The following is a 27770-nucleotide window of genomic DNA, read 5'->3' as shown; positions in this document are numbered from 1 at the left end:
TACGGACAATAAAACGAACCTTTAATGTCCCGCGAAGGTCCCCAGATGCGCTGAAGTCACCTTATGCCACCGCAGCTTGCGCGGAGCATGCCATTTTCAGCCGACAGGGCTGTGGAGAGAGAGTGGTGGATGCGCGGTGCGGGGTGGGGAAAGGGAGGTGAAAAAACGCGACGTCCTCGGTCTGCATTCCGGTGACGAAATGAGCATTCATAATTCATCCAGTCGCCATCGGACCGCACGGAAGGGACCAACCATCGACGAGCTCAGGGATTCCTCGAGTTCACGCACGCACAGTCCACAGCTTTACGTGGCTGGAGTTTGGAGCGCGATCTGGTTGACGACCATGGTGGGGCGCAGCGCCTGCCTGCGAGCTTAACGGTTCGAGTTTCTACCGGGTCTTTTCTAACGTGTTGCCCCTCCCCGAAACGGGCGCCGGGCGACGAGGTCCCGTTTGGGGAATTCCTCCGTTGTCCCAACGGAGACCGGCACCCGAAAAAAAGGCGAGGGCAGGAGGGATTCTTCCCCTTTCGAGCGTTGCAAATCGGGACGTTCGAGCACCCCTGCAGAAGCCGCTCGCGGAGTGTAGCAGTACCGAGGGGCACACGACACCGGTAGACTGATTAGGGCGGCCGAACTGCGTCACACCGCGCGCGCAGGCTGCATGGCGCAGCCTGGTGATGTAATCGGCGCAGTTAAAGCGCCGCATACAGAGTGTACAGGTCCTTTTTGCTCCTCTGCTTCTTTCTCTCGCTCCCGCAGCCTGCCCGGTCGTACTTCGTAGGCGCGGTTCTGCCCGTGCGTCATGCTCACGGCACGCACGCAATAGCACGCGTCAATAAAGCACGCACGACGGCGCTCCGTTTGCCTTGCCGCCCCTGTTTGTGGAGGACACGCGAGAAACAGTCGCAGTCCTAAACGTTGCAAAGGATGCCTCTACGGTGACGTCACTGGCGCATACATCAGGGCGACTCGCTCCAGAAGGATTCATTAGAACTTGCCGACTCCCCCCGACCCCCCTTCCTCTAGCCCCCTGGTAGATGCCGACAGCATACCTTCGATGAAGACCTACAGTGTTACCCAAGTTGCACTTCCAGCTTAAACCATAAAGACTTTGCGGCTAAACTACCTACATCTTTACAATATATGGACATTTATAGTGAGGCCAAAATAAAAATAAACATAGCGCTGCTTAATTCCAAAGGCCAAACTACACGTACGCTTGCCGGCGCGCCAAAGCTTGCGCCGGCGCGCCTGCGCATGCGCAGACGGTGGGGAACCGATCGTACGCGTCGAAGCGTGGTGCGAGCACAGATATCTTCTCCAGACAAATATCTGTGCTTTGGCTGCCTCACAACATTACGAAACGATGTCTCCCAAGGCGAAATTAGTGAGCCAAGTGGGCGTGCGCTGGTGCGCGTTTTGCAGGTTCAAACCGCCATTCCTCGCGAGGCGCGGCGAACGCAAGGCGCATGGGCGCGAGCATTCACACGCCGGCAAGCGCATGTGTAATTTGGCCTTAGGGCTTCCGTAATTTCATTTATGCTTCGCTCATTTGGTTGTAGATACATACAGTAATATTTTGTTAATGCCTGCAGAGGAAGAAACAGCAGCAAAAAGAAGCAGCAGGACCAAGCATTGCTCTCGTACTTAGGAGTGCGAGAAAGCTGTGTCGGTTGAAACACTCAGAGAAATAATGAGAGAGAGAGAGAGAGAGAGAGAGAGAGAGAGAGTTTATTTCAATCAAACAATCAAGACTTCAAGTCTGGAGTCTCCTCCTATGAAATAGCAAACTTGTAAAACATTTTTCGAGAGAGCACACCTGAATTTCTAATTTACACGTTCCTTACGCACACATAATTAACGCAACAAACTTCGAGAACGTGCCTGACTGTCGAAAATACTGCACGAACAACACCGAATCCTTGAAAACAAAGAGCAGAGTACGTGTGAATGTTCTTATGCATTTATTCAGCATGTATTTCGCTTTCCGTAGATGAGTCCCCATGCTCGAGGGCTACGAAGGTGCAATTTTCTGTTACTTCATTTAGGACACACTGTAGAATAATTTACACCCTTAAAAGCGAATAAGGGTGTAAATTTGTAACTCATATATACCCTTGCACCCTCTTTGGATCTAAGGGTGCGAGTGATAGACCAATTTACACCGTTTCTTTACTTTCACAGATGTAAATTATTCTACGGTGTAAGTGCGCACAATATTACTTCGTGTAAAATCACTCTGGAGAAATTTATTTGCATCGAATAAAGTGCGTTTGCACACCACAATCGCGTGTACTAACTAGATGCGCACCTTTTCATGATAATAACTTGCAACATGAGAGCGCTTGTGGCCAGTTAATGCCTCGATGCGGGGCGCGCTATACATAACAAAATATATTTGAGAAGGCTATCATAACGTTCTTTAACAACATGATGACGGAGGGAATGCGTACGAGGAAGAGAGTATGCCAATATGCCTGATCTGAATCGAGTCGTTGTCTAGTGCTGTTGGCTTTGTAGTGCCCTGTGTTTGGAAAGTTGGGGGTCCCAGGAAGCTTTGATGTCTCTCTCGCAGGCCGGTCTCCGGAGGGTCTCGCTTCTTTGACTTGATCGATGCAGAGCAATAAGTTGGAGAAGGAAGCGTTGCGTTGGTAAGCTTGACTGCAAGTTCAGGAATCTCGCAAAAAAATATAAGAAACGAGGGGGAAGTAACAAAACGTCAAAGGAAACAGAAAGTAAAAGGTAGCATCATGTCCTTGTTTTGTTCTTTTGCAACGGTCCTAGTCTCTTGATCGCAAATGCAGCAAAGTCTGCGTGCCTGTCAACAGGGGCGTAGCCAGGGGGGGGGGGGGGGCTTATGGGGCTTCAGGCCCCCCCGAAATTTTTTCGTGCTGTCCATGCACCGCCGACCAAAGTGACCACCGGCGCCGGAAATCACTCTGGATTTTGTCTAGAATGTCTTTTTGACGCTCGAAAAGACATTTAACCGCGAAGATTGCAAACTCTGGCTGGATTTCGTGGCAACGCCCATACACCGGAAGTCACATAACGCCAAGCAGCCCCATCCGAGCACAAAGTTTCGAGGGCGCTTTGATGGTGAGCGGGCTCGCCGCGGCATCTCACTGAGGCCACGGAATCTGTGGAGCGCATGGATATCAATTGCGAAACTTTATGGGTATAAATATCATAAGCTCTTGATGTGAAAGGTGCATTGACATTTCCAAAGTTGTGCTTTAGATTTTCAATTGCGGAACTTTGTGGGTTTAATGTTGTTATAAACATTTGACGCCAAATGTCTATTGATTTTTCTAAAGTCTTACATCGTAACATACAACGAGACAAGCCAAATCAACACACTAGCGGACGAGTTGACAAACAGGCAGCGAGGTCCAATGAGACGAAGCGTTGGGGTGGTTCATTTGTGCCGTCATGTCAGATAAAAAAATATAAACATTTTTTTAACCTACGCCAGAACATCCATGTCAAGACACTCAAGCCAGCCAAAGTAAATACGTTCCTATTTATTTTTTCTACTTTGACGTTTATTCGCGAGGACACATTGAGCCTCTTCGATTTTTTTTTGTTCTCGCTACCCTAACCGCGTGCTGCCAGAGCCAACCAGAGCGCATACGTTTTTCTCGTATGGCCCCGACCACCGTGCGGTACACTTTGGTGCGCGTTCGGTTTGCTCTGGCCGAGTGGATTTTCACCGGACAGAGTTTTGGACGCTTTCTGGCTAGCAGACGAGAAAAAAAAAAACAATGGTCGCTTGCCGCCATCACTGTGGGGACTCGAAGGATTGCACCGCATTCCTTGAGCGGAACCTTTCCGGAAAGTCTTCTTTCGCCGCTGTAGGCTACTGAGCAGTATGCGTATGGTTCTCAGTGGACCAAGCCTCTCATGTTTTCTTCGGTATTCCTTCCGTAGCCCCATTAGGTGCCCGAAGTAGGCATTAGATTCTGGCCAAGATACTTTCCTATGCGTTTCTTTTTCCTTTCGGTGCCTCCGCCTCACAGAAAAAAAATACATTTTTGCGGCGCAGCGAATTGTCGCATGGTGAAAGTTCGATTTTGATACTTCTTTTGCGGAAAGTAATGGGCGACGGGACGCTTCAGTTGCCGGATACGTTTATTATATTATTTCGAAAGCAATTATATGGACACTCCAGGCGCATTCCTGCCATCGCCCTCATGTTTCGTATAAAGTCCAAGGGTGATAACATCGTGACCACGCGCTGCATGCTGTATGTGCGAGTGAAAGCGTAGGAGGGGAGGTGGAATGGGTGAGCCGACGATGGTGACTCAGTCTTGTGTGCGCAAAGGAGAAAAGCGGGGAGCAAGCGCGCCGCCTTCCGTCGCGCGCAATACATCGGGGGGAGTGGATGGAATGGGGGCGGAATCTAGGATTCTGTGAATCTATGATTGTGCAACATGTTTATTTGCATTGTTTGACGCATTATATACAGCTACTTCTTTATTACAGTATTATGTACGCATTATACAGTTATTACAGTTATACAGTTATTAGACGCATTATATACAGTTAACTTATACAGTTACATACATAGACTCATAGGAGACTTATACGTATACTTAAATATCTTGTTGCGAGGTTTTGTGTATACATGCAGTGAACTTTGTTTCCAGTGACACTTTTTTGTTCTTTATCAAGCAGTATTTTCGCATTTGCATATCCCATTGTATCTTTGCATTTCTAATGTACGAGGGCGAGTCAAATGAAAGTGAGCCTACCCTAACCACGCAATAATGGTTCGGTTCATTATCTGCGAGGCATGCGCGTAGGAGAACGGCATGTCTCATTTACAAAAGTGACACGCAGGTGTGAAGATAAATATTCTTTAATGCTCTCATACACTGGGTTGAATATGGTTGCGTCACATAATGGACACTTCAAAAGTTGAACAGCTCGGTGTCGCGAAGTTTTTGACAGCTGAAGGTGTTTCCAAAACAGAAAGTAATCACCATATGACTGCCCTGTACGTTGAACACTGCATTTCATTGACCACTGTGAATCGTTGGAGCAAACGGTTCAAAGGACGTTGCAAAGACATTCCAAGACCAGGCTATAACCATCGTGCAATCACCCCCCACACAATTTCAAAGGTTCATGAGCTGCTGAAACAAGAACGGAGGATAAGCATCGATGAACTGGCAGACCGTCTGAACATCAGTCACGGTTCGGTTCACGCCATAATTCATGAGCTTCTCGGCTATCGGCTCTTTGGTGCGCAATAGATCCCCAAGATTTTTATACATCGCGAGAAGACGAAGAAGTTTCGCGCTGCCTTGACTCATCTGACCGGGTATCACAATGAGCATGGCGACTTCTTGTTTGCAACTGTGATCAGGGACGAACCTTGGTGCCACTACTACGAGCCTGAAACACGACGGCAAAGCTTACAGTGGAAACATTCGAATTTACCACGCCCAAAGAACGTAAAGGCCATCATTTCCGCTGGAAAGGTGTTGTTGACTTTTTTTTCGATCGACAGGGTCCATTACTGATAGAATTTGCTAAATCTTGAGAGGCTATCAATTGTTTCCGATATTGTGAAATGCCAGAACGGCAGCGTGTCGCAATCAAGAACGAACAACGTGGAAAATTGACGAATGGGGTCATCTTGCTCCACGACAATGCCTGTCCCCACGTCGCTTATGTGGTTAATACAAAACTGGCAAAGTTCAAGTGGGAAACGCTGCAACATCCGCCATACAGCTCAGACCTGTCCCCTTGCGACTTCTACATTTTGGGGCAACCGAAAAAACAGCTCAAGGGAACCAGATACAGATTTTTTGAAGCAGCAACCCAAGGAGTTTTATAAGACGGTAATCACGCAACTCGTTAGTCAATAGGACAAATGTCTAAATTCTCATGAAGACTACTTTTAAATTTGACTTGCCCTCATATATCTTGCAGAACTCCTGCTTTTTATACGTGCTCTCTGTCGCGACTATAAGTTCGGTGCAATTACTCACGATACACGACAAGGGACAGCTACTCCTGCGTAATACAATGGAACAAACGACAGCGTCATTGAGATTTTTCACTGGCCATTGCATATATACAAGAATGTCAGCACGGTTCTTGAATGACAAAGTTTCATTACGATATTTGTTCTCAACTTGTTCAGTTCATTGCCTTTTAATTTTTCATATCAGCGGCATGCACTGCTTTCCTGGTTTCGAACTGATATAGTTCTAAAGTTCGTGTGATATTTTCTTTACTTAATAAATAGACAAAAAACATGGAAGCATTGACGTCAGCTATGTTGGGCACAATTTTTGGCACATACGAGTATAATATTTTATGAAAAAAATACATATTTTACTTGTATTTACAGAGCGTAGCTTTCAAGAATTCGTTTGCAGCATCTTTGGCAATGACAATGCAGTTATTATTCATGTATTTGATCCCTCGATAAATTGTTTAAGAGGAAGCTTTAGCTCGGGCCCAATCCGACGCGGCCTATTCAAATACTTGTAAAACGCAGAAACGCTTTTCTGAGATAATCCTGCTAATCGCTTTTATTGAAATTGGTTGCATTTGAGAGAGAAAGTTAAATCCTAGTGTCTGTTGGAAACAGAACTTCGATTTAGGGCCTGAATTTTGTTTAAAATATTTTGGAAAATTCGAAAGTTTGAAAAAATAGAAGCACGGCGTTTACAAACTAATAGCTATGCATGAAGAACAGATATTGTGGTTCTGTAAACGGCATTTATTATAACAGTCAAAGCGGACAAGTATGCTGTGTCAATTTGTATCTTACGTTAATTGGTTACGTTGTGTACAAGGGTTCTGCAAAAGCCGTATTTCCACAATACTAAATTTTTTTGAGATTCATGTGTAACATATTTATTTTGTCCGCTGTAGATGTACTATTAGATGCAATTCACAGAATTGTGATATCATTTTTCATTGTTGAGTCACGGAGTTTTAAACTTGATAGTTTCGTTTGCCGAAAATTTTCAATTTTGGCCAATTTTTAATAAATAATTGACCTCCTAAATGAAAAATTCGAAGCCAGTAGTCACTAGAATTAAACTTTTTCTTTTAAATGCCACAAACCTCCTCAAATTTGCTGAAGTGGTTGCAGGGAGAAACGTTCAGCTACACACACACACACACACACATATATATATATATATATATATATATATATATATATATATATATATATATATATATATATATCTATATATATATATACATATTGGGCCGGTGGCATAGCCCCCCCCCGAACAAAATTTTGGGCTACGCCACTGCCTGTCAACTACCAAAATAGTGGAGAGAAGAGTGGCCTGACGTAAGGAAGGGTGTACGCTAGCCTGCACAAGGGGTTGTGTACCTTCCCCGAACTTTCAGCCAGGTTCGCGCAAGCGGAACTGAACGTGACGGTGGTGTTTCGGCTGCACTCCGACCCACATGGTCCTTGCTTCAATGTGGCTGGTATTGCGTCCCGTGGTGGAGCAGAAGATTCGAGGCTGCACTGCGTCTGGCAGTGCAGTTTTTACCGCGCTGTTGATGGCGATATGAAAGGACCTGTTTTCTTTTAGCACTATACATATTGCCGGTGTGGCGGCCTATAGGGAATTAGGTACGTACTCTATTTCGAGTACAGGCGGTTTTAAATTGCAGCGAGATATAATGTGTGTACCCTTCTAGAACGCGGGCCGCATCTGAAGGCCCATCTATTATGGAAGGCCATATAAGGGGGTGCAGTGGACAAATTCTACGCGATTCCGGTCGCAGGCGTTGGTGAACCATTCATGTTAGGAAAGCTTCGGTGAAACTGAGGTTGGTACACTTGCGCGGATCCTAATCCTATTGGTTAGGAGTGTCTCCAGCCAATGGCTACAGTGACTTATGCGACTGTGAATGCTGACTGACTCTGCTGGCCGTTTTTTATTTCCACTTCACAAGTGGCCATGCTGTTCCACTGTGTGGAGCAGTGTTCCTGTGTCCAGTGTTACTGGGTTATTCCTCTATCCTGTGTAAGGGGGGGGGGGGGGGGGTGTTATGCTTGGCCCTGGAATTGCTTGGATGATACGCGAATACAATGACAGCTATTTCATTAATTGTAATTAGTTTTTTTTCTTTAACGCCTCTGTAACGTTACGGGGCCGACAGGCACTTCACAGAACAGCCGGTTCACTTCTGGCTTGCATATAAGCTACCACGTGTAATAGAAACGATGAAGTGCAGCCCACAACGCCGCACAAAAAGGAGAGGTGCTATAAATGTGACAGCCAGGCTTTGCGGTTGCAAGAGGCCGCAGAACAGCTCTGGTGCCAAGACATCACAGACCGCGTTCGGCACTGCAGGAGCATACGAGACACGACGCAAATTCGAGCTCTTATCAAAGCAAAGCTGCTTCTGTGCAAACTTTCTGGTGAGATCACCTCACGAGCGTCCGCCAGAGGTGCTTATACCGGCGCACGCTTATTTCTTTCACCCCTACCCAAGAACACAGCTGTGTTGCATCTTTTTGTATACCTTGGCGACCACCGCTAGAAAATCGATTTGGTAAGTAGGCGCTGATGCGGATGAATTGAAATAGCCTCTTCGAGGCAAGCGGAAAAAAAAAAGAAGCTTGAAATCAGTAGAGCAGAAGACGAGCCGCCGGCCTCTGCCCCGAGCTAAGCTTCCCTTCTACCGCGTGACGGGGTAGCGGAGGAGAAGGTGTTTTGCCAGGAATAAAGAGGCAGAAGCAGAATGGGGAGAAAGCGCGCAGGTGCTAATGAGCGGGATGCAAAGCAGGGATCGTCGGTCTTGGCCCTTCCTTGAGATCACGCTCTCTCTACTAATGAGGCATCAACCGCGGCTTCCATCCACGGTCCAATCAGTGGTGCCCGTTGGCGGGGCGCAAACAGCCCCGCAAGACAGAAAGGGGAAGCTAAAATGAAAGAAAGGAAAAAAAAAAGAAAAGAGGGAGGGGCAACGATATGGGCAGCCGTAAGATATACAGAACGCGGCTTGTTCTCATGCGCCCGTGGGATAACCGCGCTAGTGCTTCGCAAGCACCACATCTAAGGGCTCCGCATGGCTCTCGGTTGGCCGCACTAAGGAACTCCAGCTGTTCCCATCAATCGAAGAGTGGTATTCTTTGATCCTCTCTAAATTCGTCATTTTGAAGTAAAGCTACTTTATTTTTTTGAGACCGATTTACTTTGATGAAATTGAAACAGTTGTCAACTTGTGACCGGCCCTTCGATAACAGTTGGGCATCATCGAAAACTGGAATGACGAAATAAACGCAAAAGAAAAAGAAAGCAGTAAAAAAACATTTCAGCATTGACACGCTTGACGTATTATTACCTACAATAAAACGCTTTGCTTTTATTGTATACATTATAACGCAAGTACTTGAAAAACAACTTGCAGAGTAAGGAAAGTAAACAGTGTTGCACTTACTACAATTACGTCCGAAGCACCACGGGGAAACAAGCAAAAAAAAAAAAGAAAATAAGGCGCGGCCTTTTCCTATTAACTTGGAATAAAATGGACAGGCGATTGCCGGCGTTCGAAATTCGCGCGCACTGCACAGCGCACCTTTCGAAGCCCCAACTGCATGCATTGCACGTGGGTTGAAAGCTAATAGGGGCGGAAATTGAATATTTTGTCTGCGGTTGCTCGAGCTGAAGCTCACACAGTCGTCGTGGACGCGAAGAAGGTAAATATGAATGTGAAATGTGAATGTGAATATGAAATGTGACTGTAAATGTGAAGTGCGTGAAACACAGTGAGTAAGTGCATGCAGAAAGGAGGTGTAGTCGACACACGCGCACGCAAAGCGAAGTGGCCCCATAGAACGGAATTAAAGACGTCACTTGCATTTCGAAACCGGCGAGCTGCAGAGAGAAACGCACGTTCTATTTGGCGCCACACGGCGGCAGGCGCGACCAGTCGACGTATATCGACGGAAAGAGAGAGAGAGAGAGTGAGTAGAAAATAAATTCGTTTCTGGGGTTGCTACGTGCCGAAACCGCGAACTGATTACGAGGCACGCCATAGTGGGAGACTTGGAATTCACTTTAATCACCTGGGGTTCTTTAACGCACCCCCTTTCCTATCCTCTCTCCCTTCCTTGCGTAGGGCCGAGTCACCAGGCGGACGGATCGAATCATCGCAGCTGCAGGGTGGCGATGATGGTAGTGGCCGCATTGGAAATGTGTGCGTCGCATTGTCTGGCTGGTGCGTGAGCATGGCACTTCCAGACGAGGCGGTGGGCTTTCGGTCTGGTGGCTTCATGGCAATCGGGACAGCGGACAGCGAGAGACCGACTGCTATAGCGCGGTACATCAGCGCTGGGGCTTTGATGACGAGAGAGCGAGAGAGAAAAGTAAATGGAAGACAGGGAAGTTGATAGTATGCAGCCGTGTCTATACCCACGGAGCTGGCACAACGCTTTTGCATCCAAATATGACCGTACTACTCTTTATCGTCCCAGCTCGCTTTACGTATTAATATACTCCTGCGTGTCCGAAGCGTAAGCTGTAACACGTTTCAATGCGAATGTCCCGCTATTTCCAAGTGTCGACGCATCGGAGAGCTGGGTATCCGTCGCTGCCCGACAACAGGAGTGAACGAAACCTTGTTTCCCGGCAGCCTGTGCTCTACGTTCCAGCGGGCGTTGCTGTCTGCACCCTTAGCTCGACGTGGGCCACGGAGGATGGTAACGACGGGGCGCCCGGCAGTCGCCGTTCCCACGGCGGCGTGGGCGCGCCCCGGCCAGACGGCAGCACGCGCTCGACTGGTCGGTAGCCTCAAGAATTAATCGCCTCCTCTGCGGGCGTGTCAGCACTTCCTCTGCAATTGCGCGCAAACCGGTGGCGTCTCTGCGAGAGCGGCTGGCCGAACGCGGTCGGCACTCGTTCGCCGTACGGAGATGCGGACGCCGATAAATTTGCTTTCTTTCATTTTCGGTGAGTTATGCGCCGGATCGAAGGCGCCCAGTGCAGGCGTGCGCGGAAGTAATCAGAATGCGAACAGGAGGGAGGACCGACACGCGGTCAATTCGCGACTCGGGCGGTGCTCTGCGAAACTGAACAATGCGCGGCCAGCATTTTACGTTTCCTCGCCGGGCCCGCTTATGATTCCTGTATACACCCAACAGAACTTCGTGGCTGCTTTTTATGACGAAGTGTTGTTCCCACCCGAGCGGCTGACGTTTGTGCGCTGCGCACTTTAATAATTGTAACGACTGCTGCAAACCATGTGCGTATCATCAAACAGCACAGATCTGACACGTAAAATGCGATTTTATAAAATATTAATTTGACCTTTGTTACACTGTGGAGAACAGAACATGCAACCTGATACTTCTGAATGGTGCAAACATATTAAAGCAATAAAAGAAATAAAGGAAATTTAATGAACAGTATGGCAGGCTGCAAGGAACAAAATAATTTGTACGTTAAACCTGACGTGGTAATAGCCGAGCGAGATATAGCAAACATGTACACACACGTGAAACTATAGCAGCGAGGCCAGGGCGATAAATTGTTGGTGCGAAGATCGGCCAAGAGCAACGAGGCCTCGTCTTTAAGATGTGGCTTAACCTTCCAGCTTATAATTTGTCAAATATTTTAACCACAGGGAGCTGACGGATGTCGACCGTTTGCGCGGAATTAGCGGAAATAAACGACATGGTGTGGTATAATCATTCTCCTGGCTTCGGGCTCGGCCAAGCCCTAAGAATGAAGGTGCCTCAACCGCTTTCCCTGTTTTTACAGGCATTCCTGTCCGACGCGTACACCTGGAGACAAACCTCAGGCAAGTGCTTCATCGCTTCCAACCAAGACATTCATCGATCATGGCGGACCGCATGGCCAGCTCTTACCTCGGACGAATCGGCGCATGTGTATCGGACAACATTTATCGGAGCGGCGACAACACACAGCATCGGCTACGTAAATCGAGCCACCGCGCGCGCACGACAAAGCCAGCATGAATGAAGGCGCCTCAACCTCTTCTGTTTTTGCAGGTTAGTAAGCACGAAAAGTGCTCTTGAAGTGACGACAGGTTCATTATTGTTCTGCCGTGTCCTAAAGTGTGCGTTCATAATCTGTTGTGGCGTGTTTCGATACTATTGATGCGTACCGCGGACGTTTAACCTAACCTTGGACCCTCCTTTGAGAAAGTTAGACGAGCTTCTCAAAGGTCAAAAAAACGCTAAGGGAAGACGCCAGGTAAGTGAAGGACAGCCGAAACACTATTTCTAAGCAAATATATCCATGTAATGAGAAGATAAATGAAATGGAAAACGCTTTCGAGTGCAGAGAAAAAACGAAGGAAACATACAACGACTGGAATGGAATGTGTAAAGCGTGGGAAACTACACTTAGTTCAGCTAGGGTACTTCAATACTTTTCATCTGGTCATGAAACTTCCTCGTAATGCTGTGGGAGAGCCTCACATAGCGCTCGCAGTTGACGCACCGCGGCGCTGGCGCAAGCAGAAGGTGGACTGGAGGCAGGCGCCGTATACGGACGCCACAGGTGTTCTGTGCGTACGCTCGCTACTGCGCACGGGTCGACTGCCTGCATCGGCGTGTGAATATCGTGGACAGAACGTGGGAATCGCCGCCCTGTTTATGTACAGTGTCCAGAAATTTAAAACGCGAAAAATTGCGAAACAACTACAACGCCTTCTTTCATTTCCAGGTTTAACTGAGTTCGCAACAGTCGGTTAATTCAAAATTCAAATTGTACACTTGTACTACTTCGTCGTTAGAAACCGTCTGCAGAGCAAGTTCACGTCCCACTTTTATGTAATTGGGCGTAAAAAAAAACCTGCGTTTCAAACTAACAGAGCTAACCAACTGATTAACTGACCAAACAAGTAGGTAGTTTATTAACTAGAAAAGCTAACCACCTGTTATTAAACTACTTATTAAACGAATTAGCAAATTACTAATCTTATTATAAATTGTTACTAATTATTTACTAAAACAATTGGAGATTGTCAGCTAGTTACTAAACTAACAAACCAAGCCAACTGATTAACTAACCAAACAAATATGTAATTACAAAACTAATTATAATGCTAATAACTAACTAACCTAGCTTCCTAACTAATGTAACAGGTATATTAACTAACTGAACTTAATGAAAAGTAACGTAACAAACTACAGTAATAAAACCAACTCAACTAATAAACTAATTACATAATAATAACTAATACACCAACTAAACTAAATAAATAACGTAACTAACAAAGCTAACCGACTGATTAACTAAGTTAGCTAACTGAAATAACAAAATTATTCAGTGATAACCCACCAACTATAATAATTAAGCAAATATAATGAACTTACTAATCAATCAACTAATAACTTACACACTGAACTAGCTAACCAAATACATCTCACTTATCGAACTAACTAGACAAAGTGCAAATAGAGACAGCCGCACGAAACAGTTTGTGCGAGGAAGGCTGCCAAGGGGCAGGAGGGCGACGTCAATTACAAAGCGGTGCCGTGATTAATGTAAACGCAAATGCATCACACATTAAATTATTTTACCAAAAGTTCCCGTTGCATGTTCACTCTACAGACGTGCTGAAATAGATGTGGGAGAGGCACCTTTCCTCGTGAAAGATTTGCATGTTCGCGCAGCCTGGCACGGCAGATTGCTCACCTTCTACTTATTCCGGCGCCTCTGGTGCCACCTTCTGTCCCTATATGAAACTTTCGGGTAAGTCTCATGACCGTTCAGTGCAGCAAAAGTTAATCAATTTCGAAGATCACAATCAACGAAACAACTTCGTAGTGTTCGGCGTTTCTGAGAACGCCAGTGAAACCAGAGACGAGCTTAAGGAAGAAAGCAGTGCACGATACATTTCAGGCACGGCTTGGCGTAACAGTCAATAGGATCGAAAGAATACATAGGCTGGATAAGTAACGAGAAGCTAAGATACGACCATCGATAATTAAATTTTCTGATTACAAAAGAAAATACAGATATTCAAAGAAACAAGCTAAATGGTAGCAGAATCTCTGTATCAAACGTCTACTCTCAGACTACATTGCACAAACGCAGAAATCTTTGGGAAATCGCTAAAGCAATACGGAGAGGAGCAGTAAGGTTCGACTAGTGCATGATAGGAATTTCAAAGTAAGCGAAGCGAAACGTTTGTCTGGGTTGACGTAAAAAAAGCCACATCAAGGTGGATCAGGCACTGGCGGTTACCGACGAATTAATGTGACGATGCGGAACGGAAGCCAAGGACTTCACCTTGATTTTTATAAATCCGCGCAATCTCGCAAACAAGGCAGTTCAATTTGAACACCTTGGCATGCAGCATCACCGTGATGGTGTAGTTGTTACAGAAACTTGTTTGCGCTCAGAGATTAGTGATTCTGAATTACTCATGTCAGCATATAGGCTGATTCGAAAAGATCGTGATACGCGTGGCGGTGATGTTGCATTTATTTTGAAAAACGACATAGAACTTGTAGCATTGAAAAATTGTCTCGGCACGGAAAGTATTTGGGGTAAAGTATGGTCCGACCAAAATCTTTTTGTTATCGCAGTAGTTTATAGATCCCCCCCTCCCACCCCACTTTCCCTTAATGTGAATGCAGAATTACAAGAATTACATTTGTAATAACGTTCCGGCTAATGCACGTGTAATCATCGCGGGGGACTTCAACGTTCCCGGTATTCAATGGGATACTCTCTGAATTGATTCAGCTGAAGTTATGTATTGCAAGGGATTGTCGGATATAGCCTTTAGTAATGACCGTGCACAAATCGTTCAGCAATCAACTATAGGATCGGAACATATAAATAATCTTTGTTAGATTTGGCATTCATAAACCGCAACCTATCCGAGTACGATGTGTCTGTTGAGGAATGCGTTTCTGAATCTCGTGCTGCTTTGTTTAAGACATGTCATGGTTTCCAGAAGCCAGAGGAAACAAACTATATGTATACATGATTTTGCTCAGGATGATGGCGTTAGATTCTAGATTCTTTAGAGATGCTATCGTACTCATTCCATGGGGCAACAGACGTTAACCTCTTGTGGGCTAAGTTTCAGTTATACTTATTAATTACTGCTTCAACAATTTTATTCCGCGATGAAATAAAACTGTAAACAAGCGTTACTTGCATAAATAGCGAAATTATTCAGCTAAAACGTGAGCTAGAACGTAGAAAAATGTATATAAAAAGAAATCAAGCCGGAATTTCGTGCCTTCCTTAAGTTCTTAAGGAAGAATTAGTGTCTGCTAGAGAAGATTACTGTTCACAGAGGCTAACCGGATTCATGAAAACGGCCCCACAATGATTTTGGTGTCACTTTCCCCATCGCGTGAAACTGAAGTACGTCGACGTAGATGGATGCACCATTAATGACGACTTGGGAATCATTAATGAATTTAATCAACACTTTCATTGTGTGTTTGTTCCGTCAAATTCTTTGCTCTCCAATATCTCACTTGTAAAGTGCGAACGACGATAAAACATGCCGGAAGTTGTTTTATCAGAACAGGGAATACTCTCATTACTACTCGACATTATTACGATATCAGCTGGCCCGGATAGCATCCCGAATGCATTTTAACGGCACTACACAGAATGGGTTGACAAGTACTTAACGTTAATATTTAAAGCATCACTTGAGTAAGGGACATTGCCAGACGATTGACTGACTGCTAGAGTAGTACCTGTATATAAATCCGGAAACAAGCATAACGTTGTAAACTACAGACCGGTACCTATACCACTTGAACTTGCAAGGTTCTGGTGCTCGGCTACTCGTGGAGGATTGCACCTCGAAAGGGAGACTATAAGGACCCTGTGCGTGGTCTCTGGGCGCCCTTTGTCCAACCACAGACGGCCTTGTTGAAAAACTACAACCGCGACTGTGCGAGGCAGAATAGTGCTGCCACGAGCTACCTACCGGTAAAATAGGCGCAAACGTGAACCTGGCTACGTCCTCTGTATTTACGCGACCTCAACGCTTGGAAAGGGGTGTTTGTCCGCAACTCGAGGGCGTCCCTACGGAATAGGCGCATAGCCTCAGCAGCGGTGGTGAAATTGTAGAGCGTCCACCTCGTATGCGGCTGGTTCGAACCTTGGTGCCACCGGAAGTCCGCCAGCTTTTTTTTTCTGATGGCTAGTGATGTACTGCGACCTCTAGCTCGTTTGCTTATATGAGTTGTCATCCCCCTATAGAGATTTGCCAGGGTCTCTGGGCGCCCCTTGTCCCCACCACAGCTTTGGCAAAATAGTCGAGCATCCACCGCTGCTGTGGGTGGCAGACGAGTACCGCCACCGGATACCCGACAGTAGAATAGGTACAAGTGCGCTCCCGACCTGGTGCTTGGCAACTATATATACGGGAGTTCCAGACACTTGGGAGGACAACCACCTATTGGGAAGTTGGCGGCACGGGACCGCCAGGTTCTTTTTTGCGCAAAAACCGGCTCGTCAAACCGCTACCGCTGCCTGAACGTCGACCTTTTGCCCGAGCGTTGGCTTGTCCCCACAGTCACACAAGTGCACCACCGAACGTCGAAGTTTGGGACAACATGCTACTTATTCTGGCTAACGTTTCAATTTTGCGCACATGTTTAGCAATGATGAATACCGCTATGGCAATGAACATGCTATATCGAAAAGTTTATTTAATTACCTCTAGGAATCATGGCTTCAGACTGTCGAAAGTCACCCAGCTTTTTGAAACATTTAATGATTTTGCAAAATCATTTAACAAAAATTTGGCAGATTGATGCAATTTGCCTAGACCTGTCCAATGCATTTGATCGTGTTCCTCCCGACCAACTCGTGGAAAAACTGTTGAATGTTGCAGTTAACCTGGAAATAGCCGAATTAATCAAATCTTGCCTAACTAATAGACACAATTAGTGCAAGTGAGCAGTGCAAGATCGGATGTTTTGGCCGTAACTTCAGGTATACCACAGGTTCTTGTGCTCGTCCCAGTCCTGTTGTTATGTTATATAAAATATATCGCAGACAAGTTTACTTCTAAAATCACGCTCCATTGATTTGCAGACGATTGTCTTACTCAGATGTAAGCTGTCGCGAGGACCAAGTTTTACTTAATTCCGCATTGCAAGATCTCACGTAGTGGTGCACGGAAAATAATATGAAAATTAACCTTACTAATAACTCATACATGTACGAGTTCTTTTAGTCGATCGTATGTATACGATCGACTAAAAGAACTAAAAAGATGCTCGAATTCAAATATTTTAGTGGATGGGCAACATCTAGCCCAAGTTGACCCCATTAAATATCTTGGCGTTGTTGAATCTTCAGATCTCAACTGAAATACACACATTACCAATGTTTGTTCAAAAGCCGAAAAGAAACTGTGGTTTCATAGAAGGAACTTAAATGTTGCTCCCATAACGGCGAAGTTAACTGCCTATCTGAGCCCTGTGCGATCCTTGCTCGAACATGCGAGCGTGATCTGGAAACCATAGAAAAAATACCAGGTTAATAAAACAGAAAAGGTTCAGAGAAGAGCGGCTCGCTTTACACGCGTTATCAAGATATAGACGCACAAATTCCGTTACTAATATGATAACTGATCTGGGACTTCTTGCGCTTTCCAAGAGCAGAAGGTTTGCTAGTCTAAAATTTCTGTATTAGTTACGTAGTGGTTCCTTCAACTTAAACACTAAATTGTACTTAAAACAGCGCTCATCTCATACCATGAGAAGCTCTCATAAAGAACGGCTTTAACCTAACACAGCGTGACCTCACCCATTCATATATTCGTTTTCCCTCAAACTATAGAGGATTGGAACTTTCTAGCTTACGCAATTATCCAATCAGACTCTTTAAGCCAATTTGTATTGCGTCTTTCTTCTTTTTGGTCCGGCAATTGGCGTTATAGTGAATAATAATAATATTTGGGGTTTTACGTGCCAAAACCACTTTCTGATTATGAGGCACGCCGTAGTGGAGGACTCCGGAAATTTTGACCACCTGGGGTTCTTTAACGTGCACCTAAATCTAGGCACACGGGTGTTTTCGCATTTCGCCCCCATCGAAATGCGGCCGCCGTGGCCGGGATTCGATTCCGCGACCTCGTGCTCAGCAGCCCAACACCATAGCCACTGAGCAACCACAGCGGGTACGCGTTATAGTGAAACCTAGTGTTATAATTAATTATGCCAAAGGTTGCAGCCTAGCTTCTTTCTTTTTCTTTTTTTCTTTTGTCTCTCTCTCCTATAACATTGTGGAAGTGGCTGGCTTTTAATTTATTTGTTTGCTTTGGGACTTTTCCTGTTTACTCGGCGCATACATGATTTATCTATAATCCATGATCTCAGCTTTTGCTTTAATGTAATATTCTCGACATTCGTGTTTGCATTTATGGGGTCTGTGGCTAGCTTTTGTTAACGTGTGGTTAAATTCAATTGCTGATATGAATATTTACAATCTTTATGCATTGTGTATTGAGCCCGCCCTGTAATGACCTTCGCGTCAACAGTAACTATAAATAAAAAAATAATGTAAATAGAACAACAAACGATGATCGCCGTCACTGGTGCGTACGAGCCATAAATGATTAATCTGAACATAAAAATGAATGCACTCAGCCCGGCAAATTGCATAAGTCAGCATGCCCATTCATTAAAAAAAGTCGATTGTTACGTCTGACCAAGCTCACTAATTGATGCGCTTAGAGGGACAGTAATGAAGGAGCAACATTGAGCTTAGCCAGGTGAACAACTTTTTTCAGAACTCTTTTATTGTTTATCTTGTAGAACAATATTGAATATTGCTGAAAAATAAAGGGAAGGACAAACACGTCACGCAGAAACCCCAGCGCCTGTACTTCAATCTGACGTAATGAATTTTCATGCTCTTTTCTGGCGTTTGGAACGTTTTGGAGCAGGAAAGTGTTTAGAAATTTACTATACTGCGCCTTATTTTGTTTTCCAGAGTGCACTGTCACCCTTCTCTATCAATAAACACTCATATCAACTCCAGAAAATGCTATAAAAATTTATGGCGTTACGGCGAGTTGACGCAGGAACTTCAAGGTGGCGTCGCTCCCCGTTTTTCTTTCTTGCATCTATTACAGCTTACCAAGTGTCCTCTCACGGTAAGAATGGCTGTTTCGCTTTGCGGAAGCGTAATAGAGCTTACAAAGATGTAGCTTAACGTTACATTCCTCTTTACTATCCCTTTAAGTATCTGTTTGGCTCTCCAGCAATCGCGCGCGATCATCACCCCAACAACACCGTCGATAAAGAAAGGCTGCGACTTAGATACAGGACTAAAATGTTTAATTGTCTCCATACTGGGCTACAGTTCTATTACGCCGTCATACGTTTCTTTGAAATTTTCTTTTGCGGAACATTTTCGATTTGCAGGATGGAATGCTCTGCGGTTGCGCTTCGTGCAGCGAGTTAATAAATAGCCGACCTTTTGTAAAGACACACACACACACACACAAACACACACACACACACACACACACACACACACACACACACACACACACACACACACACACACACACACACACACACAAACACACACACACACACACACACACACACACACACGAACACGCGCACGCGCGCACACACACGCGCACACACACGCGCACACACACACACACAAAAGAACAAAAAACAGATACATACTTAAAACAATTGTAGGGTTTTGCGTGTAAAAACCCCGGTCTAATTATGAGGCACGCCGCAGTGGTGGACTCTGGAATAAATTTGACCATCTGGAGATCTTTACCGTGCACCTAAATCTAAAAACAGAGGTAATCCAGCAGTACATGTTGCTGGGCTAGTCGGTTCATATTGTTGAGTAGGCCATATATATAATCACTTTGGCGCAAACAAGGAAGGGCGGAAGAGAACAAGGGCTCCCCTTGTTCCCTTCCGTCCTTCCTTGTTTCCGCCAAAGCGATCATATTTATAGTCTACTCAGTAAGTACCCAGAGGTGTTTTTGCATTTAGCCCCTACCGAAATGCGGCCGCCGTGGCCGGGATAAGAACCCGCGACCTCGTTATTAGCAGAGCAGCACCAAAGCTACTGAGCAACCGCGGCGAGTGCTATAGCTGCTTGGGTCTTTTTTTTTTTTAGCGTCATAGAAACGGAATAAAACATTCCCTCCGCATGACAAAGTACCGCAATCACTTCAGATTAAACTGTAAAAAAAAAAAGGCGATCCAACGCAAAAAAAAACAAGAATAATTTAACACGCGACGATGCGCTAGAAATGAAGAAAACAAGAACGAACGCAATTATAACGGCTTCTGAGTTACAATCTTTGTTGTTGGCTGTAACGTAAGTAGTGTTATCCAGCACGGCTCCGCGGCAGCCACTTGACTATAAGAGCAGTTGTTGATTATCCAACAGCACATAGGCAGACATCTGCTGGACCTGACACTTGGCTGTCTCGGCGCGGGACACTTGAAGCTATTGGAACCCATCAGCGCTTGTGCTACGGTAGGTATCATCGCGGCGTCCGTTAATTACGCAATGGCCTTCTAATTTTCGGAGCTATGATTTTGCGGGGCTGGATTCGTCCGAGCGTGCGGCCAGCCGGCGCGAGCCCACCGCACAGCGAGTGGTCCGGCCTCGGGGGGCAAAAGGACCTCGTGCCATTAATAACAGGGCGGCGCTGAAGTTACGCCAGAGAAGCAAAAGAAAACGGGCCCGCGCAAAGCTCGACCAGAAACGGCCTCTTCGACGCCTCTTTCCGCACAATCGGCGCAGACAGAACGGCCTCGGTCGACCGTAACTGCGAGCGAAGCCGCCGACCACTCACGAACGAATCGCAAGCGCGTCTCTTCAGCCGCTTGTACCCCGAGAAAGTTCGTTTTGCCGCCCCAGCCGGCGAGTAGGCGGCCTGCGAAGGCCCCAGCAAGAAATATATCGCTTCGAAAAGTAAGGATAAAGAGGGGGGAGGAGGGGTGTAGATGAGAGAGGGCAGGCGGTGCAGTGGCATCATCCACCGCACGAGCAATTATACGACATGACGATTACGCCAGAGCATGCGTTTTCCGCCCTCCATCTTACAAGGGCGGCGGAGGATTCATCCATCCACGCGCCTTCGGCGTGTTAAGGGCGCGGTACCAGCTCGGAGAATGAGTCTCCAGGTGTGAAATGGTCTTTCACGAGTTGTTCTGCCCGAGTGGCACGGGGAAGACCATGAGCTGGTTGGGGGTTGCGGGGTGGGGGGGGAGGGTGCGGATTGAGGAGTAGGCAGTGAGAAGTCACGAAAAACCGCCCACCCAGAAGGGAGCTGTGGACCGGCAGGAGAATGGATCCCGGGCTTCGTACACGGCCTGTAGTCGCATGTCAGGAGTTCACGGTGTAATATGTAGCCCAATGCGGATGAAGTACCAGCATGCAAAGATGTTTTGAACTTGGGTTTTAATTGTGCGATGGTTCTCCTTCATTGCATAAAATAATTCTGCCTTCTGTACTACCAAAGAAAGAACGAAAGTAAGAAGCATAACATAATACTTTTCTGCGCTAAAACAGAACAAAACCGAAGGGAGGCTAAAGGAAAGGAAAGATGAGCGCTGCACCTACAAGCGTGTGTACCGCCACACAGTATCAGGCACAATATCTCGAAACAAAGTGCACAAGCGACCCCGTGTTTCAATTTCATCCCGTGTTATTTGTTAAGCGCACCACAGGCTTGCAGCCTTACAAAATACAGTCGTATAGTCGTAGACCTGTTCATCGGAACAGGAGTCTGGAGAAAGCAATACCAGGGGCCGCATAACGTGGCGGGGTGTTCAACTGATTAAAAGGGACGTTTGGGCGAGTTGGTAAGCCATTTTAAACAGAACAGCCGTATTTTGACAGGGATAAATGAACCCTGGATGTGCTCAGAGCACACATGAGGCGCATTGTCCGCGCCCTGTTTCACCATCACGCCGCCCTGCCAGAAGACCGGCACAGTGCCTCCTTTTGCCAGAGGATATCGCGAGAGCCACCCTAGAGAGCATATGCCTGCCGGAAGGCTGCTGGCACCTCCTTGGTGTTTAGCTGGGTCACAAGTTCAACTCCCGGTATCAGGAATTCGAACGAAAGCACGACTCTCGTCGCCAAGACAGGGACAAGGAGGGAGACACGACACGGCAGCTCTCCTTGTCCCTGTCGAAATCCGCGCTGTTCTGGTTAAAATAATGTGTGCAACTGAAAAGCACTAAAGAATTCTGGTGTCTTACTTCTCGAAATCGTAAGGTTTCATTTATTTTATTTCATTTGTTTCACCTTAAGGACCCGAAGGCATTACGTAAGGGCGGGGGGGTGGGGGGGTGTCGTTCAGGGATTGACATCAACTGTTTCAACAAAAAGCACATAGAAAAATACTAGAAAGATGTGGAGAACATGAGAACAATATATTCAGTGAGGAAAAAAGCCTTAAAGTAGGTATAAATTGTAAGTTGAGAACAGGTTAATTATACAACAGTAAATGTAACAACGATAACACAGCAAATATATTGAGTGCGCTGTATGTGACTTGTGCTCAATGCGCGAAGCACCCATGTTTATCGTGTGCTACGAAAGGTAATCATTTCGCTTTAAGCGAAATATGTTGCGGTCAGTGTATGAGACAATGGTGTCGGGTAGGTTGTTCCAGGGCATACTAGCCTGAGGGAAGAGAGAGGAATTAAATGCTAATGTGTGGTCACCAACGCTTGATATGGCATGACTATGACTTAGGCGTGTGGACGTCTGATGTGGCGTTTTTAGCAAGGCGTGTCTTGATTTCGGGTGATAGCAGAAACAATGTTGACGAGCAAGACGTGAAACGGCACGGCGAGACGTTATGGTCGGGAGGGAGAGTGTCCGTTTTAATGCTTAGGAGCTGGTGTTTCGTGAGTAGTGCGATGCAATAAAGTGATAGGCGCTATTTTGAACAGTTGCTAAGCTTGTAGTTAAATATGCTTGTGATGGAAGCCAAATGGAGGAAGCATATACTCAAGTTTCGGTTCGACGTACGCTTGATAAGCTAGCTAGTGATAAGCAGTGCAGAGTAGCAAACCAGGCGTGCGCCTGGTTAACCTTCCTGCCTTTTCTCTCTCTCTCTCTCTCTCTCTCTCTCTCTCTCTCCCTATATATATATATATATATATATAGGAGTGTACCGCATTCCTCACACAGCGTGCACCGCTAATTAAGGAATATGGATTGATTGGACTCAAGTGTACGACCCTTGACGATTGCCCGTTTCCGAGAGGGAGCGCTGCTCAACGCGACCAGGCCCATGGAGCCTTGCTAAGTTTCATGCCTCCCGTCTACACACATTTTTTCCGTGTTCCTACTTTCTTTTGTTCGTGTCTCTGTCATTTGATTTTTTCCTATTTTCTTTCCTATCTTCTCTTCTTCTCTTTTCATTCCCTCCTCCTGACAGAGTAGGCAGGCATTGTCCCCCTCTCGGTGGCAATTGTCAGCTTGCTCCATCCCTGTTTCCTTTGTGTGCTTGTATGCTTCCATACCAAATAATAATAATAATAATAATAATAATAATAATAATAATAATAATAATAATAATAATAATAATAATAATAATAATAATAATAATAATAATAATAATAATAATAATCTTCATTTCAGAGGTAAAGCTACGGTGATATGCAGGAGTTCGTGGTCGAATGTTTTCTGGGCAGGATGTGAGTAATAAGACTAGGGTGCTGTCACCTCTCGTTGCGCATGTTATCACTTGGAAAACGATTTAAATCGAGCGCAAAATGAAGAAATTGTTTAGCGGTATTAAATGAACAGTTCTGACTGTACGAGTAGCGGCCACTTTATGTGCGGATCATAGAAATCTCCGAATAGAAATATCGGAGCATTCGACAGTTGATCTTTGTGACACTTGCAGCGTTCAATAAAATATTAGAGAAGAGAGCGTTGGGATAGGGAGGCCTGCGCCAGATGCCAAAGGCAGGTTTAACTGCATAAGTGTGCACGGAAACAAACGTTAGCTCAGGGTTTGCAACACGACCGATGAGTGAAGACGATAGCGGGTTGAAATAAATAAAATTTATATTCTCGGGTTTTGCGTGGAAAAATCACAATATGATCATGAGGCACGCAACACACCGCTCCCGATTGATTTTGGTAGCCAGGGTTTCTTCACGTGCACCCAAGGTATGGGACCCGGGTGTTTTTGCATTTTGCCCCCATCGAAATGCCGTCGCCGCGGCCGAAGTTTGATCTCACGCCATCGTTTCTTTTTCGGGTCCGCCTCACCAAATTTCATGAGGTTTGTTGCATTTAATAGAAGAAGTTAAAATCTAGTGGCTGTTGTAGCGAATTATTTATTTAGGTCGTCAATATTTTAACGAATATTGTTGAACATTGCAAATTATCAGAAAATGAAATTATGAAGTTTACGACTCTGTAACTAAGCAATAAAACATTATGTCCCAATTGTGTGAATTGCATCTAATAGCACATCTAAAGCGTAGAAAATTAGTATATTCTACGTCGCTCTTAAGTACACCACTAATATGTGAGTAGGACTTCTGCAAAACCCTTGTAATATTTGCAACGTATTTACATAAGATATAAATTGAGATATAAAATTTGTCCGCTTTGGTTGTTTTAACGGTTGCAGTTAACAAAAGTTCGATATCTGTTTTTGGTGCAGAGAGACAAATGTGTAAACTTCGGGATTCTATTCTTTTGAATTTACAGTATCTTTAACATCTTCGCGAAAAATTCAGGACCTAAATGGAAATCTTGCTTTTAACAGTCACTAGCATTTAACTTTCTCTATAAAATGCAACAAATATCATTGAAATCGGCCCGAGGGTTATCTCAGTAAACCATTCCTGCGTTGTACATGTATTTCAATAGGCGGCAGCGGAGTTGGGCCTGAGATAAAGCTTCCTCTTGACGATCGCGTTTTCTTGACCGCGGGTTGTATTTCTTCCCTTTGTTCAATACGTTCGTGGCGATAGAGCTTGAAGCAAAGAGGAAAGATTTCACCGTTTCTTTTATCTCCTTTTAGCCACGTTTCCGTCATCAAAGTCACAGATAAGGCTCTGCGGTTTATCACGTTTCAGAAATATTCTATGTATGTTTGTAAAGACGGTATATCAAAAGGCTGATGTGAGCGTGCGTGTGTACTTGAATGAACTCGTTTATGTCTCGAGCAGAGTCCCTTATCACTATGTGTGGTGCTTCCGGATAATCCGTGCATGATTTGCCTAACATTTGAACGGGGTTCCACAGCGTCATTATCGGTATCGTAGTAAAATCATTTATTGCGCACATGGAGCTTGTCGATTTTCAACTTAAACGCACCTTTTTGAGGTCGTACGAACTGCGCACGGTCTCACGCGCTTGCCACTACGGCTCATAGCGTGGGTCCTTCTTCGTGTTGAATGCGGCGGCCCCGCGGGCCTGCCCCGAAATGCGCAGAACATCACGCGACGAGTGGTGCACCACCATCCACGCAACGTCGACCCAGGATGCGGCTGCTGATTTGTCATTCCGATGAGCAATCATCGGCATGTCGGCGATCCTGACACGCTTTAATACATTCAATCATGGGATTACGCCACTCTAACCTGTTTTACGCCAGTAGATAAACGGATCCCAGTCGGTCATTGCGATTTGCGCACTTCGGTTACATGAAGTCTCACAGGATGTCCCAACCTGCGTTGCCATACTAGTGCCTACGCCTTCCGATATTTCGATACATGTCTTCACTTGTACTTCTCCATGCTAAAGTTCTCTAATATGTTCTAGAATAATATGTTCTGGTTACGATTAAATTCTGGGGTTACGTGCCAAAACCACGGTTTGATTATGAGGCACGCCGTATAGTGGGGGACTCCGGATTCATTTCGACCACCTGAGATTCTTTAGCGTGTACCCAACGCACGGACGTTCTTCCATTTCGCGCCCATTGAAGTGCGGGCCGCCGCGGACGGGATTCGATCCCGCGACCTCGTGCTTTGCAGCGCCACGCCATAGGCACGAAGCCACAGTGGCGAGTCCTAGTTACCATTCCAACACTGCGCTTTCAGCTCCGGGGACCGTATTTCGATCGTCCAGTTTTATTTCATTTTCCATGTTTTTGCCTCCTCGTCATCGACTCCAACGCCATACACTCACCTTTATCACCGCGATCGGACAGCGCGCGAGGACTGATGAGAAACAAAAAAAATGTGGAAATGAAACGGATTGTTACAGAATGTAGCCCCGGTGACAATTTCATCGGTGTTGGCTATAATCAATTTCAGTGTTCGCAAGAAAGTGAGAACGTCTCATTACTCCTTTCGCTCCTGTTTATATAGCTGAGTACGATGCGGAAAAGTACAGCATGTACTACAGCCGACCGCAAGTGTTTTCAAAACAAGGGAACGGAGAAAAAATTACCGACGATTACGTTACTTCCTAATGCGAAATTTGAGCGCAGCAAATAAGCTGTTTCACCTTTTCGATAGATTGAGGCAAAGAAATCGAGCAACACATGTATGCGCTATCACAGAATTTTTTTTTATTTTTCACACGTATTCCTTTAACAAAGACTCCACTAACAGTTCTTGACAGTCATGAAGGAAGCTTTGTGGTCGGAGAAATAGACTGATATATGTTCGACTTGGTACACCAATGCTTGATTCTCAAAGACGAGATCTATACAAGTGCCTCGCGGGGTTGTCACAGCCGTGGGACGCGTTACGAGCGAGAGGAACGGGAGATAATTTCGCAGTGGCGAACGGCAGGGGCAATTTCGGCTCGGGCGGTGCACATATACAGATCCGCCGCCACCGATCTGGCTCTCTGATTAGCACCGCACAGGGCGAACGGCAGCGGCAATTTCGGCTCGGGCGGTGCACATATACAGATCCGCCGCCACCGATCTGGCTCTCTGATTGCCACCGCACAGGGGTTGCATTGGAGGAGGAGCGAAGAAAGGAATTAAGTTCGAGCCGGCGCTTTGACAACCGGAGACTCGCAGGAAGAGGGGGGAGGGGGGCGGCGTGTACACCCAGCGGCAAACGATGGGGGCAGAAGCGCGCGCAGCAAGCGGACAACACGATAAAGGGAGGAGGGAAGAGATAGCAGCGACTGACTGATGCCGCTGACGCCGATAGTGAGTCAACCCCAGCTGCGGAGTTGGTTTCAGGGACAACGCCGCCGATGCCGACACAAACAATATGATACCCTCGCTTCCGCAGCGCTAAGAACCAGGTCTAGCCGTGGGAAGGTGGTCACGTATTCATCGACGTGCCGGGGCCTACGTGAAATAACCGGCGCGTCGGCAACTGAAGAACACCCTATCCGCCACACAAGAACAGGGGGGGGGGGGGGGGACCCTTTCCTCCTCTTTCTGCATAGCGGCGACGGTGTTCTATGCAGTCACGTTATCTTGACTCTCTAGCGGCGTCAGCGGCATCCAGCGGTATCAGTCGGTCGCTGCTAGCGCTGGGGGGATGAAAGGGGGGCGGAGCTGGTTACGAGGCCGACGACAACGCCGACGACGACGCGAAACCCAGGAACGGACGCCAAAGAGCTGCGCTCTAAAACCAAATTTGGGCGCAGCTCTTTTGCACAGCCGAAGAGCGACGAGCTGTATGTAGTGCAGGAGACGGTGTGGTGGAAAATTATAGACGAAAAAAAAAAAGACGTGCACACAGACACGAACCAGCACCTTACTGTCTGCGTGTGTGTGTGCCCATTTGTTGTGTATGATTTTAGCAGCCGATTTACTATGGTCTGGCAGTCGCAAGAACACCCTTTAGTTTCTGCATGCATGCATGC

The 27770-nt window shown here is 46.1% G+C and overlaps 1 protein-coding gene across 6 annotated transcripts in view; it reads left to right on the top strand.

The window, feature by feature from the left end:
* The window catches only part of LOC135903970 (uncharacterized), a 309023-nt gene that overhangs the window by 101115 nt on the left and 180138 nt on the right, over nucleotides 1-27770 (top strand). For 4 of the 6 annotated variants that reach the window (XR_010564975.1, XR_011507451.1, XR_011507453.1 and 1 more), the window contains exon 2: nucleotides 11754-12004. Coding sequence is in view for 2 of the 6 variants with exons in the window: in XM_070522417.1 (XP_070378518.1) it covers nucleotides 11972-12004; nucleotides 19090-19110 (54 nt within the window). In the remaining 4 variants the exon portion in view is untranslated. Of the gene's footprint in view, nucleotides 1-11753; nucleotides 12005-19089; nucleotides 19111-27770 lie in introns of all 6 variants that reach the window. The other 2 variants (XM_070522417.1, XM_070522419.1) reach the window with 1 other exon arrangement.

Source organism: Dermacentor albipictus, chromosome 1, assembly GCF_038994185.2.
Source record: "Dermacentor albipictus isolate Rhodes 1998 colony chromosome 1, USDA_Dalb.pri_finalv2, whole genome shotgun sequence".
Taxonomy (NCBI): domain Eukaryota; kingdom Metazoa; phylum Arthropoda; class Arachnida; order Ixodida; family Ixodidae; genus Dermacentor; species Dermacentor albipictus.
Note: the sequence above shows the minus strand (reverse complement) of the source record. Positions and strands in the feature narration are given on the sequence as shown.